This window comes from Heteronotia binoei, chromosome 12 (assembly GCF_032191835.1).
Source record: "Heteronotia binoei isolate CCM8104 ecotype False Entrance Well chromosome 12, APGP_CSIRO_Hbin_v1, whole genome shotgun sequence".
Taxonomy (NCBI): Eukaryota; Metazoa; Chordata; class Lepidosauria; order Squamata; family Gekkonidae; genus Heteronotia; species Heteronotia binoei.
In genome coordinates this window covers 72,529,399-72,542,963 of record NC_083234.1, presented here as the reverse complement: position 1 = coordinate 72,542,963, position 13,565 = coordinate 72,529,399, and the positions used below count along the sequence as shown (strand labels likewise).

The 13,565-nt window shown below is 50.0% G+C and overlaps 1 protein-coding gene across 1 annotated transcript in view; it reads left to right on the top strand.

The window, feature by feature from the left end:
* Positions 1-11,784, top strand: part of TSC1 (TSC complex subunit 1) — a 59,271-nt gene extending 47,487 nt beyond the window's left edge. Inside the window, exons 18-23 of the mRNA XM_060250553.1 lie at positions 406-588; positions 1,623-1,733; positions 7,111-7,233; positions 7,864-8,051; positions 8,575-8,736; positions 11,058-11,784. Coding sequence (XP_060106536.1) covers positions 406-588; positions 1,623-1,733; positions 7,111-7,233; positions 7,864-8,051; positions 8,575-8,736; positions 11,058-11,565 — 1,275 coding nt within the window. The 3' untranslated portion in view covers positions 11,566-11,784. The remainder of the gene's footprint in view (positions 1-405; positions 589-1,622; positions 1,734-7,110; positions 7,234-7,863; positions 8,052-8,574; positions 8,737-11,057) is intronic.
* Positions 11,785-13,565: the final 1,781 nt, after the last annotated feature.

The following is a 13,565-nucleotide window of genomic DNA, read 5'->3' as shown; positions in this document are numbered from 1 at the left end:
GAAAGCGTGCCCCAGCCGGTCTGCAGTGCATCCGACCTCCCTTCCCCCCCCCTGCTCTTTCTGCCTCCCCAACCCAATTCCTGATTCCGATATTCTTTTGGGGGGGAGGGCAGAAATACTAGAATCAGGAAATGTGGCGGAGGGCATGCTGTTACCCTGGTGGCCCCTTGGGATGGCACCGAAAGACAGCTTTGTGGTCTTGGACCCTAGCCCTGCTGTCTCCTGCTGCTTCGAGTAGTCCCAGTTGACTCTTGCAGGGGTGTGCCAGACAGCCGCTCGGGGTTGCAGAATAACTTGGGCCGGGCCGGCCTGCTTTGGCTTGAGAGAAGCCTTTGTGGGTGCAGAAGAACCGGCACACTGGACCGCAGCCTCTGACTTGCGACCTCTCTCTCTCGTCCCCGACAGAAAGACCAGCTGCGGCTCCAGGAGAAGGACATCCAGTCCTTGAAGGTCAGCCTGCAGAAGGAGCAGGGCAGGTACCGCCAGTTCCAAGAAGAGCACGACAGCGTTGTGGCTCGGCTCCACAGCCAGATCCGCCAGCTGCAGCACGACCGGGAGGAGTATTACAACCAGAGCCAGGAATTGCAGGTCTGCAGCTGTGGGTTTCCAGGGGTTTCCTGCTTTAAAAAACGCACCTGAAAGCAACAAGAGAGGTTTCCTTTGGTGTAGGGGGTATGGCAGAATAGCTGAAACATAAGGCTTGTTCCTCAGGTCTCCCAGACATCATAGGGGATCAAGCCAGATGAGTTGTGGTTGCAACTTTGACTTCCGGTGAAGATGTCAAGATCGGCACAGTTCTCATCAATGATTGCCTCTCCGTTTTAGTAGAGTAGATTCAGGGCTTTTTTTTAGCAGGAACGCACAGGGACACAGTTCCGGCTGGCTTGGAGGAGGTGTGATCCAATATACAAATGAGTTCCTGCTGGGCTTTTTCTGCAAAAAAAGCCCTGTGTGAAGCAATGGTGCTGTCAAGGGGTGTGGCCTAATATGCAAATAAGTTCCTGCTGGGCTTTTTCTACAAAAAGCCCTGTGTGAAACAACAATGATATCAGGGGGTGTGGCCTATTATGCAAATGAGTTTCTGTTGGGCTTTTTCTACAAAAAAAGCCCTGAGTAGATTTATTTTGTGATAACAGTGAGCAAGACTTCTCTTGCTGAAACCGGTCCCTTCAGATATAGGCTCGGGTCCAACCATTATACATTCAGAATGCCAAGCACCAAAATCTACCAATTGCAAGCCCCTCAGCTCCTCCTGAATAACATCTCAAGCATTCCTTGTGAGAAAGAAATGAAAGTACATTCTCTGAGTCCGATAACACTGTGAGACCTTGGCAGTGGCACCACTGTGCACATATTCCCAGAGTAGCAGTGATTACTTGGTAAGGTAAAGACGTAACAGACAGACAAAAGTAAAATACTGACGAGGCAAAGGATGGACCTTGCATATGTTTAACAACCATGGCAAGAGGTGCTCTTGACAGAAGTGAGGGGTGGGGGGAAGGCTGCCTGATCTGGAGTTTTCATGAAGAGCCTTAGCAGGAATCTGGACCTGCGCAGTAGCGGGTTCCAAGCGTCTCCTTTGAGTGGGCCCGAAGCCCTAATGTTCTCGGTCTTTTCTGTAGACCAAGCTGGAGGACTGCTGCACCGTGATCGCCGACTTGCGGTTAGAGTTGAAGAAGGCCAACAACAAGGTGTGCCACACGGAGCTGCTGTTGAGCCAGGTTTCTCAAAAGGTACGAGAGCTGAAACCCCGTCTCGTTCGCCCGCTTTGTCTTTGTAGAGAAGCGGAAGGACCTGAAGTGGAAACGTGTAGTCTCTTGTGTGTGTCTCGTGTTCTTCTTTGATGAGATTTTGGCTGTATTCTGCTACAGTGGGTGGATGCTCAGGTGCATACATAATGCTTCAGTAGTGAAAGAGCCCCCATCAGTGGTCTTGTCACTCTGGATGCTGCTGTTCTATTGGAGCTTTGCTGGCTTCACACCCGAAGTTATCTGCAGGAGGGACCCGCTGAGAGACCCCTGTGTGTGTGAGCCATTTTGAGCTCTTCCCAAACCAAAGTTGCATTCAGACTTGCGGCTGCCATTTAAGAACGTAAGACTTCATCAATACTCCCTCTAAGCGGCAGGGTCTTATGAGCAAAAACTCTGCTTTGTGAGCTGCTGGCATTAAAGTTGTGAGCTGCTGCATACATTAGTGTGCTCTGGGCCCATTTTTCCTGAGCTGAGACAAAAAGGTGTGAGCTGGAGGCTAAAAAACGGTGAGCTAGCTCACACTAACCCAGCTTAGAGGGAACATTGGACTCCGTCTAGTCCAGCGTCCTGTCTCACACAGTGGCCAGCCGGTTCCTCTGGACAGCCGACGACAGGGCACAGAGACTGAGGCTTTCCCGATGGTGCCTTCTGGCTCTGGGATTCAGAGGTTTAGTGCCACTGAATGTGGAGGTGCCCCTCAGTTACCGCAGCTACTAGCCACTGATGATAGACTTCTCCAAGAATCAATTGAATCCCTGTATAAAGCTGTTCATTCCAGTAGCCATCCTTGGGCAATGAATTCTGCATTTTATTTATTTATTTATTTATTTATTGACTTCTATCCCGCCCTTCCCACAAGTGGCTCAGGGCGGCTTACAACGACAATAAAACAGTAAAATCAGAGCAAGTTATTACATTTAAAATCAGACAATTAAAACCTAAAAACCTTAGAATGATAACATTAAAACTATACAGTATAATCACAGAAATCTGGTAGCTACATTATCTAATCCGGCATAGGCTAACCGGAAGAGGGTGGTCTTACAGGCCCTGCGGAATTGAGCAAGGTCCCGCAGGGCCCTCACCTCTTCCGGTAGCTGGTTCCACCACATAGGGGCCATTGTGGAAAAGGCCCTGTCTCTAGTTGCCTTGAGACGCACTTCCTTGGGCCCGGGGATGGTGAGCAGATTTTGAGTGCCAGACCTCAGTACTCTCTGGGGAACGTGTGGGGAGAGACGGTCCCTCAGGTAGGCAGGTCCCAGGCCATATAGGGCTTTAAAGGTGATGACCAGCACCTTGTACTGGACTCGGTATATTATTGGAAGCCAGTGCAGAGCCCGAAGGCCCGGCCGGATGTGCCCCCACCTTGGGAGACCCAATAACAGCCGGGCTGCAGCATTCTGCACTAGCTGCAATTTCTAGGTCCGGCACAGGGGCAGCCCCATGTAGAGGGCATTGCAGTAATCCAACCTCGAGGTGACCGTAGCGTGGATCACTGTTGCTAGGTCGTCGGGGGCCAGGAAGGGGGCCAACTGCCTTGCCCGTCTAAGATGAAAAAACGCGGACTTGGCAGTGGCCGCTATCTGAGCCTCCATCTTTAGGGACAGCTCCAATAGCACCCCCAGGCTCCTGACCCTGTCCGCTGGCCTCAGCGGTACACCGTCACAAGCTGGCAGGGGGATTTCCCCCCCCCCCCGGTCCCCGACGGCCCAAACAAAGGACCTCTGTCTTCGCAGGATTCAGTGTCAGTCCACTCAGTCTGAGCCACTCAGCCACGGCCTGTAATGCCCGATCCAGGTTTTCTGGGGCGCAGACCAGTCGGCCGTCCATAAGTAGATAGAGCTGGGTGTCATCAGCATACTGGTGACACCCCAGCCCATACCTTCGGGCAATCTGGGCAAGAGGTCGCATATAGATGTTAAATAACATCGGGGAGAGAACCGCTCCCTGGGGCACCCCACAATTAAGTGAGCGCCTCTGGGACAGTTCCCCCCCAATCGCGACCCTTTGTCCCCGACCTTCAAGGAAGGAGGAAAGCCACTGCAAGGCCAACCCCTGAATCCCCGCGTCGGCAAGGCGGCAAGTCAGCAACCGATGGTCGACCGTATCGAACGCCGCCGATAGGTCCAACAACATCAGTACTGCCGAGCCACCCCGATCCAGATGCCGTTGAAGGTCATCTACCAGGGCAACCAACACCGTCTCCGTCCCGTGACCTGGACGGAAGCCGGACTGAAGTGGGTCGAGGATGGAAGCGTCCTCCAGGAAAGTCTGTAGCTGCCTCGCCACTGCCCTCTCAATAAGTTTGCCCAGAAAGGGCAGGTTTGAGACCGGCCTATAGTGTGCCAATTGGGCCGGGTCTAAAGATGGTTTTTTTAAGAGGGGCCGGACCACGGCCTCTTTAAGGGGTGCCGGAAAAAGCCCTTCCGTTAGGGATCTATTTATGATATCCCGTATAGGATATCTGAGATCCCCCTGGCAGGATTTAATAAGCCAGGAAGGGCATGGGTCCAATTTGCAAGTTGTTGAGCGGGCAGATAATCTTTCTGTGTGAAGTATTGTTTCCTTTTGTCCATCCTGAGCCTACTGGCCCTCAGCTTCGTGAGATGCGCTTGAGTGCTAGTATTTTGGGAGAGGGAGAGAGAGAAATGTGTGTGCCAACTCTCTGCCCCCCTTGTATAGTTCTATAAAGCTCTATTGTGCCCTCCCCAGCCATCTCTTTTCTAATACCGAGCTAGATTCAAGGTTCTAGTTATGACCTTTAAGCCCTTGAGTGGTCTGAGACCGACATATCTACAGGACCGCCTATTCCACTATGTCCCTGGAAGAGCACTACGCTCTACTGGTCGAAATCTACTGGTGATCCCCGGCCCTGCAGCTGTCCTCAGCGAGGGCCAGGCCTTTTTGCAGACCTGGCCCCAATTTGGTGGAACACTCTGCCGGAAAACACCAGGCCCCTGCAGGATCTTTTACAATTCCGCAGGGCCTTCAAAGCAGAGGTGTTCCGCCAAGGTTTTGTTTGAGGGCAACAATGGCTGCCAGGCTGGCACCCCCCTCTTCCCCCTTTGCTTGGGGGGAACTGCTCCCAATGCCTGGAAAGCAGAATTCTCTCGGCTTGACTTCGCGAACGAAGATTTAAGAAGGGCGCAGTAGTCCACGTCTGCTGCAGGCTCGCTGGTGGCTGACAAGACCAATGCGGGACAGGCAGGTCCGGCCACAGTGGCTGCAGGGAAAAGTCTGATTTGGGGTTGGTGCTGTAGCAGTGCGATTCTTCCTCAAGCAGAATTACAGCACACTATAAAGCGTGTTCATTGGGTTGCAACTGTTTTAAATTGCTGGGTTTTATTGATTTTATATGTACCTTTTGTTGTACATCACCTAGAGTCTGGCATTGGCCGGGATTAGGCGATTCGTAAATTTAATAATAATAATAATAAACAGAGACGTCCCAGACTCAGCTTTTCTTCATAGGGAAGGTGCTCCAACCCCCCTTATCATCTTGGTTGCCCTTTGTACTTTTTTCCAGCTCGGCAATGTCCTTTTGAAGATATGGTGGCCAGAACTACACACAGTATTCCAAATGAGGCTGCCCCATAGATCTATAAGGGAGCATTAACAATATCAGCTGTTTTATTCTCAGTCCTTTCCTAATAATCCCTAAGTGTTGGTGTGTGCAAGGCGTCTCTTTCTCTTTCCTTGTTAAACAGAGAGAAGTCCAAGAAAGGCAACTGGTATAAGGGCAGGCTGTCTCCCCCCCCCCCCAAAGATCCTTATAGGATAACTCGTTTATGAGATAAGGGTGCTTTCACACATGCTGAGTAATGCACATTCAATCCACTTTCAATGTGCTTTGCAACTGGATTTTTCTGCATGAAACAGGGAAACCACTTGGAGTCGTGAAAGTGGACTTAAAGAACGTGTGTGAAAGTGCGGACAAACCAAGGTAGTTGGCGTCCACTCATTTCTTACTCCTATGTGAAGGCTCCAGTTTGGAAGTAGATACCTTTGGTTTCAAAGGAAACCAAGTAGATACCTTTGCCTGCAAATGAATATTCTTTGGAGTGCATCCTTGGTACAGAAGTATTGGCTCACATAGCCCTTAGCTTAGAGTAGGAGCATCCTGTCTCTCATGGACTTTGTTTTGCTCAAATAAGGTCAGTATTGAAGGAGGTGTGTTCATCTTACGGACTTCAGTCTGCCTGGAGTCTGAGTGAGAAAGGCAGGCTATAAATAAAGTTAATAAACACACATTTTTGTACAGTCCTGGATTCTTGAGTACCTTAATTTTGGTCTGGGAAAATATCTTAAGTTCTTAGGGTTTCTGTGGTTGTGCTTATGGGAGCACACGTCAGTCACCCTAATGTCCACTGATGAAATTTCCTGCATCGCCTTTTTTTTTTACCATTTTTGTTTGCTGACATTTTAGTGGTTTGCTATCCAGTTTGATTAAGAGATGTGTAAAGTACATGGAATTGCTGCTTGTGCAAATCCAGACTGATAACAGAACACTGGGCTTGATCAGTTTGCAGCAGAAGAAAATTGTAGATCCCGTATGTGCTCCAAAGGAAGAGAACGTGCCTGACTAGAGATGGGCACAAACTGCATTTTTGCAGTTATGTTTGTGGTTCATGGTGAAACCCTGTACTGGTACGAACCAGGATACTGAACCAGTTCATACTGGTTCATGATCCCTGCTTTCTGCTCCCCACTGCTTTCAGAGAGGAGCAGAAGGCAGGGAGTTTCCCCATGAAAAGCAAGCAAGGAGCAGAAAACCAGGATTTAAATGGCTCTGAGCCATTTGAACCCTTGCTCTTCACAAACTGCCTGAAAATTTGTGCAAGTTTGTGGTGGGCCTTCAGTTTGTAAACATCGCAAACCATGAACCACCCGGAATTTGTCACAAACTTTTGTTCGTGAACCAGCTCTTGCCCCATCACTATCTCTGACGAAAGCTCTATACGTAAGAAAATTTTTTACTGATCGTAACTGTTACTTGAGCGTGAATGTAAGGCTCCCTGTTATGGGGGGGTGGGGCATACATGAGAAAAAACACCTCATCTTGTATTTAAGTGAATATGGTCTGTGTTATGAGATGTATCTTGACTCACTTTGTGTTGGGGGAGGGATAGTGGCTCAGTGGTAGAGCATCTGCTTGGTAAGCAGAAGGTCCCAGGTTCAGTCCCCGGCATCTCCAGCTAAAAAGGGTCCAGGCAAATAGGCGTGAAAAACCTCAGCTTGAAACTCTGGAGAGCCGCTGCCAGTCTGAGTAGACAAGAATGACTTTGATTGACCGAGGGCCTGATTCAGTATTAGGCAGCTTCATATGCTCATATGTGTTCTTTTTCCTTTTCTAAAAAAGCTTTCTAACAGTGAGTCAGTCCAGCAGCAGATGGAGTTCTTGAACAGGCAACTTCTGGTCCTCGGGGAGGTCAACGAGTTGTATTTGGAGCAGCTACAGCACAAGCATGCCGACACACCCAAGGTGCATACCTCTCCAACATATAGGTGGCTTTCACCTGTTTGACAGGTGAACCTTTGAGTCACCCAGGATACTCCTTTTCTGACCAGAGAACCAAGCAAAAAGGGATGAGCACACACAGGAGGCTGGAACTCATTGTTCGATGTGGCTCTCACTTCCATCAGGCCTAAAACCGAGGCTTAAATTTGTGACTGGGGTGGGCACAAACTGGGAAAATGGAGGCTCATGTTGGTTCATGAGAGGGGGCGGGGGAGCTTCCACCAGGGGGGGCGGGGAGCTTCCACCAGGGGAGCGGCATTTTAAAATGCCTTCCCTTCACTTGCTGAGGTGTGCTGCCTCGGTGGTGCACCTCAACAAGTGAAAGGAAGGCATGCAGGTCTCTTTAAATGCAAAGCATCGCTGCCCTAGACATAACGCTCCACTTCCTGTTCCGGACCATTGCATTTCCAGCTGTTGACAGGGGGTTTCACTTTTCTCCATATTGCAAGACCTTTTTTCTAAGTGGTCTTTTCTGCCACCACTGTCCCTCTACGTCCTGTAAGTGGCTGGACGAAGCACTCATCCCGTTTCCATGGCCCTGCCTGCATCATCAGGAAGCAAGTACCAGCGTTGTGTGTTTCCCTCCCATTTCAGGAAGTAGAAGTCATGCAGGCAGCCTTTCGGAAAGATCTGGAAAAAGCCAAGTGTTACGTTCAGCAGCAGAACCAGCAGCTGGAGGCTTGTCAGAAACGGATAGCTGAACTGGAATCTCAGCTCACCAAGAGAGACCATCTCTTACTGGAGCAGAAGAAATACTTGGAGGAGGTTAAAGTTCAAGCTAGGTAGGGTTGGAGGGTGTTTGCATTTGGCAAGGTTTAAGCCAGTGGTTGCCTGCTTTCTTCACGTTGGTGAGCTTATAGACTTTGGTGGGGGGAGGTTTCAAAGACTTTGGTGGGGGGAGGTTTGGTGGCAGATGGAAGAGGAGTGGGTAAGTTATGGATGGTGTGGTGAGAGGGTGGTGAGGGGGCTTCTTGGAGGGAAGCTGCCATCAGTTCACAGCCTGCAAATGTCAGTCAGGAGCTGTCCCACTGCATGAGCTTGTGCCTTGGCTCCATAAAGGCAGTTCTCTCATCTGAGTGCCTCATGCTTCCTTCCCTTCTCCTGGGCATCCATGCACACTGCTCACTTGGGTGGGGAATAGCATCTGCTTCACTCTGGCAGATAACGTTGATGCCTAAAATTTTATGTGCTGCAAAAGGGGAAGTCTGGAAGGAAATTTTATTCCTGAAGGGAGAGTTCTTGCACTGACTTGGGGGAACGCGGTGAAGCAAATCAACAGAGGCTGTCCCTTCTTGTCCGTTTCAGAGGCCAACTCCAAGCAGTGGAGAGTCGGTACAAGGCGCAGAAGAGGATCACGCAAGCGTTTGAGCTGGAAATCTTAGATCTCTACGGCCGCCTCGAGAATGACAAGTTGCAGAAAAGTCCTGCAGATGTCAAAGTGGGGCCTGTTGAAATAGCAGAGGAAAGGTAAATGGGGACAAACTGAGGCGTCAACTGAGTGCAAAGGATTGGTTGTGTGTAGTTTTCAGTCCAGATTGCACAGAGAAGGGAGATGCAAGCTTTGGGATCGTCACGGTCTTGAGAACTGTATCTAGAGCAGGGGTGGCCAAACTGTGGCTCAGGAGCCACATGTGGCTTTTTCACACACATTGTGTGGCTCTTGAAGCCCCCACCACCCCGTCAGCTAGCTTGGAGAAGGTTTTTCTCTCTTTAAATAATTTCCCCAAGCTAGTCAGCAGCTTGGAGAATGCATTTAAAGTTGCTTTCTTTCCACCTCTCCCTGCCCATCTTCCTTTTCTTCCATCCGTCTTGAGGCTCTCAAACATCTGGCATTTATTCTATGTGGCTCTTAATGTAAAGCAAATGTGGCCAGCCCTGTTCTAGAGGATCAGGGGGTTGCATCCTGAATGTGAAAGTAAGAGGAGCTGGATGCGGCCTGTAATCCGTGTATCTAAAGGGCTGTCTCTTCCTGTATGTCCCTGTGCTCCCAAGTGCTTCTCTCGGGCCGTCTCCTGCTGGCTTTTCCCCACTTAACCTAGCGTGCCTGGCCTAACCAGGGCCTGGGCCTTCTCCCCTTTGTGGAATGGGATCCCTGACAAGGCAAGGGGTCCATCTTCAGAAATTTTCAGGAGACACCGCCAGAGCTTATAATGGGGCAGACATACTGCAGACTTCTTTGCGGAGGGAGTATCTGGGGGTTTTGTCAGCGCTACAATGCAGCGCTTTTAGTTGTGACTTGCAATTCGCTGAATCACAAAGAAGCGGGATATGAATATTTTCATTAAATTCTATGGCCTGAATTAGTTAACATTATGCACGTTTGCTCAACTCAGTCCACGTCTGGAACTAGTCTGAGGCTGGAGGCTTCCACTTCAAGCTTTTGCAGGTGAGCTGCTGCATCCCACTGATCTTCAGACAGACCACTTAGGGCGCACCCTACCGTTCCCTGGAGCTTTTGGCCTGTGGAGGGCTTCAGGTGGCTCCTATAGCAGGGGTGGCCAAACTTGCTTAACATAATAGCCACATAGAATAAATGTCCGATGTTTGAGAGCCACAAGACATGAATGTCAGATGTTTGAGAGCCACAGGGCAGGCAGGCAGGCAAGAGATGGGGGAGAGGTGGAAAGAAAGCAACTTTAACTTCAAATGCATTCTCCAAGTCGCCAACTAGCTCGGCTTGGAGAAGTGATTTAAAGAGAGAAATGTCTTCTCCAAGCTGGCTGGCGGGGCAGATGTTTGAGAGCCACACAATATGTGGGAAAGAGCCACATGTGGCTCCCGAGCCACAGTTTGGCCACCCCTGTCCTATAGAGATCCCTAATAGGGCCTGGCAGGGAATACGGGAGAACCCTGTACATCTTCAGGAAACCCCTGCTGTGGGTTCTTTCTTACAGACTAAATCTTGCTTGGGACAGGGCTTCTTTTGTTGTGTTCTTTACACAGCCACTTCGCTGCTTACTTTTTGGTTCTGCTTGGCAAACATTTATTTCATTGAGTTTATTGCCCCTTTCCCTGCAAGCAGGGCTCAGGGTGACGTACAACAGTATTGTCCTCAGGTTAGTTTCCTGTTTAGCAGTTAGCCATTTTTTGCATGTAAAGTGGCCATGAAGTTGGGGGGCAAGCCCCCCTTCCCTGCTAATAAAAACTTTTGTGGAGCTGTTAAAGAGGGTCTGGCCAGGATTTTAAAGAGGGGTTGCTTCTGTTTCATCATTCCATTTGTGGCTTATTGCCTTCGTATTGCTCCCCGTTATTTCTCAGGCGTGGGTCATCTTGTGGGTCATATGTAGCCAACTGTCACAAGTTCAAAAGGTGTGTCTTAACAGAACTCTTTGAGGGGAAAAAAACGGCAAAAAGATAAAAACTTTGAAAGCCGTTTTACGGTTGGCTGGAGAAGACGGTGGAAGTAGGCTCTGTAACTTTCTTTTCATGACTTTATTTTGTGTCTGTTTTTTACTTGTGAGAGATGGTGGTGTCGACTCTGGTATATTAATGATTAATAATTATGAAAGGAACAAGAACAGAATAAGGAAGTGATTGCAGACGTTCAGAAATGATTTAATGCTTTATGGAATTTCAGGTGAAGATATAAAGCGTAAGATAGAATGGAACACACTGTATAGGGAAATGATTTTTTCTTTCTTCCCTTTCCCCTTAAAAACCAATAAAATGTTATTAACCAAAGTTTAAAAAGTGGGAGACTGTCCTTTCAGCCTGCATAGTGCTGTCTTGGGTCCCTTCTGCTAATCTTTCTCCTTCTTCTCTCGTCCCCCCCCCCCCCCATTTTGCAGTAGGCTACCTGAAAGCAGCGCAGACTCCATCGCAGAACGCATTGAAGAAACCGTCAGCAGGAACGGCGAAACCAAACCTTCCAGCGCTCGGGGGAGCAGCAGCAGCAGCAGCAAGGGCAGCAGCGAGGTCTCCACCCCCGAGAAGCCCCCCAATCAGAGAGCCGGGCAGCTGAGCCGCTGGGAGGCCTCCGTGCTGCTGGACTCCTCCTCCTCCCCTCCCGGAGGCGGCCCGCTGATGGTGGGCTCCCTCCCGAGCTCGGAAAGTTTCCTCGGGATGAAGGTGCGGGAGCTCTTCCGCAACAAGAGCGAGAGCCGGTGCGATGAGGACGGCGTGACCATCAATAGCCTTTGTGACACTTTAAAGACTGAGCTGTGTAAAGACCCCGGCATGGAGGCAAGGGCTCCTCCCAGCCACGAGGACCCCGGCCCTTCGCACCGGAACCAGGAAAGCAGTGTTGGACAGCTTCATATAATGGACTACAACGAATCCCAGCTTGGCCACAGCTAAATGGGAAAGAGAGTCCGAGATCAGTGTTAACTTTTCATTTTCTTGGCATAGAACAGGGAGGCGTGAACGCACCTTTTAACTAAAAGCTTTCGTGTCTCGTTGGTCTAGAGCTGCCGGCTCGTGCCGCCGAAACTGGACCTGTGGACTTGGCTGAATGATTGTGGACTGGATTGCAGGTCTGGAAGTGTCTAAGCTTGGTCTGGTCCTCCCAACCTTTAAACCCCCTCCCCGCCCCCCTCCCCCCCCAAAAATATACACTTGCCATTAATGTTGATGGGGATTTCTCAGTCTTTGTCCTGGTCTCTTTCCTCCCCCCCCTTTTTTTTGGAACTAGCCACATCTGGTGAATTTACGTCGAATACGAGACTTAAGAAATGTAGTTGGGGGCTTAGCTGAGGAACGACACCCCGATCCAGCCCTGTGCAGAGCAGGTGAAAGTGCTTCCCCGTACCGGTGGCCAGCGCTACTTTTTTCCCTCCTAGCATGGAGGAAATTCCATTGACATACCTTTATATGTCATTTCCTTTCCTTCCCTTCCCTCCCCTCCCCCTCGGGTTGGACTCCACTCTAGCAAAGCAATGTTGTGAAGAGTGCCCATCAGCATTTGATACCACATTCTCTCCTCCCTCCCCTTCCTCCGTGTCGTCCTGAAACATTTCTGTAACGAACAAAGGTTTCTGCAGCCACTCCTTTGAGAAACTGGAACTTCTCGGGCAGAGACCCCAGGTTGGATGTGTGGTCTCGCTAAAAACTCTCTCTCTCCTCACTCCCCCCCCCCCCGACTTCTTATTTGCTTGATAAGCTGGTACTGAGCTGACCTCATTTTTGTGTGTGTGTCTCTTCGATGGCGAAAGGAAAGCAAAAACGCACCCCACCCCTCCCTGAGTGGGAGGATTTGGTAACTGCCATGCGTAGAGACCTCTGAAAACGTGATAAGCTGTCAGAACTCCCTGGGAGTTTTTAAAGAAAGCGAGGGGCACAGCTAAGGTGTGGGTGCCTGGGGGACTTTTACACGGCGTGTGCGTTTGTGTGTCTGGCCAGAGAAGGGCGGTGCTCTTTGCTTCTGAGCAAGAGGCGTTCCTCGCTGGCGGCTGCCCTTCCCTCTTTCCTTCTTCTCCAAAGAACGCTGACCTTGCAGCAAGGGGAGGTGAGAGACAGCGGGGCAGTCTCCCCGTCAAGACACTTTGTGTGTTTGTCCGTAAAGGAATGGCCGTCGGTAGGATGCAGTTGAATGAAGCTACTTTGGGGTGCAAAAGCTGTACGTGTTTTTTTCAGGAAGGATCATGAACTGGGCCTTTCTTCGACTCCCAAATGAGGGGTTATTTCCCCCCCCCTTTCATTTTGCGTAAATCTTCACTGAGTCCCTCTCTTGTTTTGCCCCCTCTTGCCCCAGTGGAAAAGTGTAAAACGTTGGAACTTGTTGGTAGCGACTTCCTTGCAAGCCTGTCTTTCCTAACCTTCACAGTGTAGCTTTCTATCCCTGACATACTGAAATACCCCCTCCCCCATGAACCCTCCCAGCAAAAGCGACTCTCCCGGCAACCCTAAATCCAAGAGGAAGCTGCTATAATTGTCCTGCGCACAAACACACTGGCCTTACCCCCTTGATGGTGGTCCTGTGTACATTTCTGAACGGTTTGTAACGTGACCTCTTTTTTTAATCCTCGGACCCTTCTGGAACTTTGGTTTTTAAAACAGCGGACTTGGGTAGGTGTGTGCAAATGCTTGGAAACCTCTATAGACTAGGAAGTGCTTCTGCAAAGAGAAATGGGAATTGTACGTGTACAGGTTGTGTTACTTTAATGGTGTCAGATTGTAGCGGAGGAGTTGGGAGCTTCCGGGCTTCCTGACGCCTTCCCTTCCCAAAGCCGCCTCTGAGGCCGGATTGACACAAGCAGCAGAACGAGGGGAGAGAATGAAGCATCCCATTCCAGACTGCAGGAGGACGGAGACCACAGTTTTGAAAATTTGGATTCAGGGGAAAACAGCTTCCGCCCTGT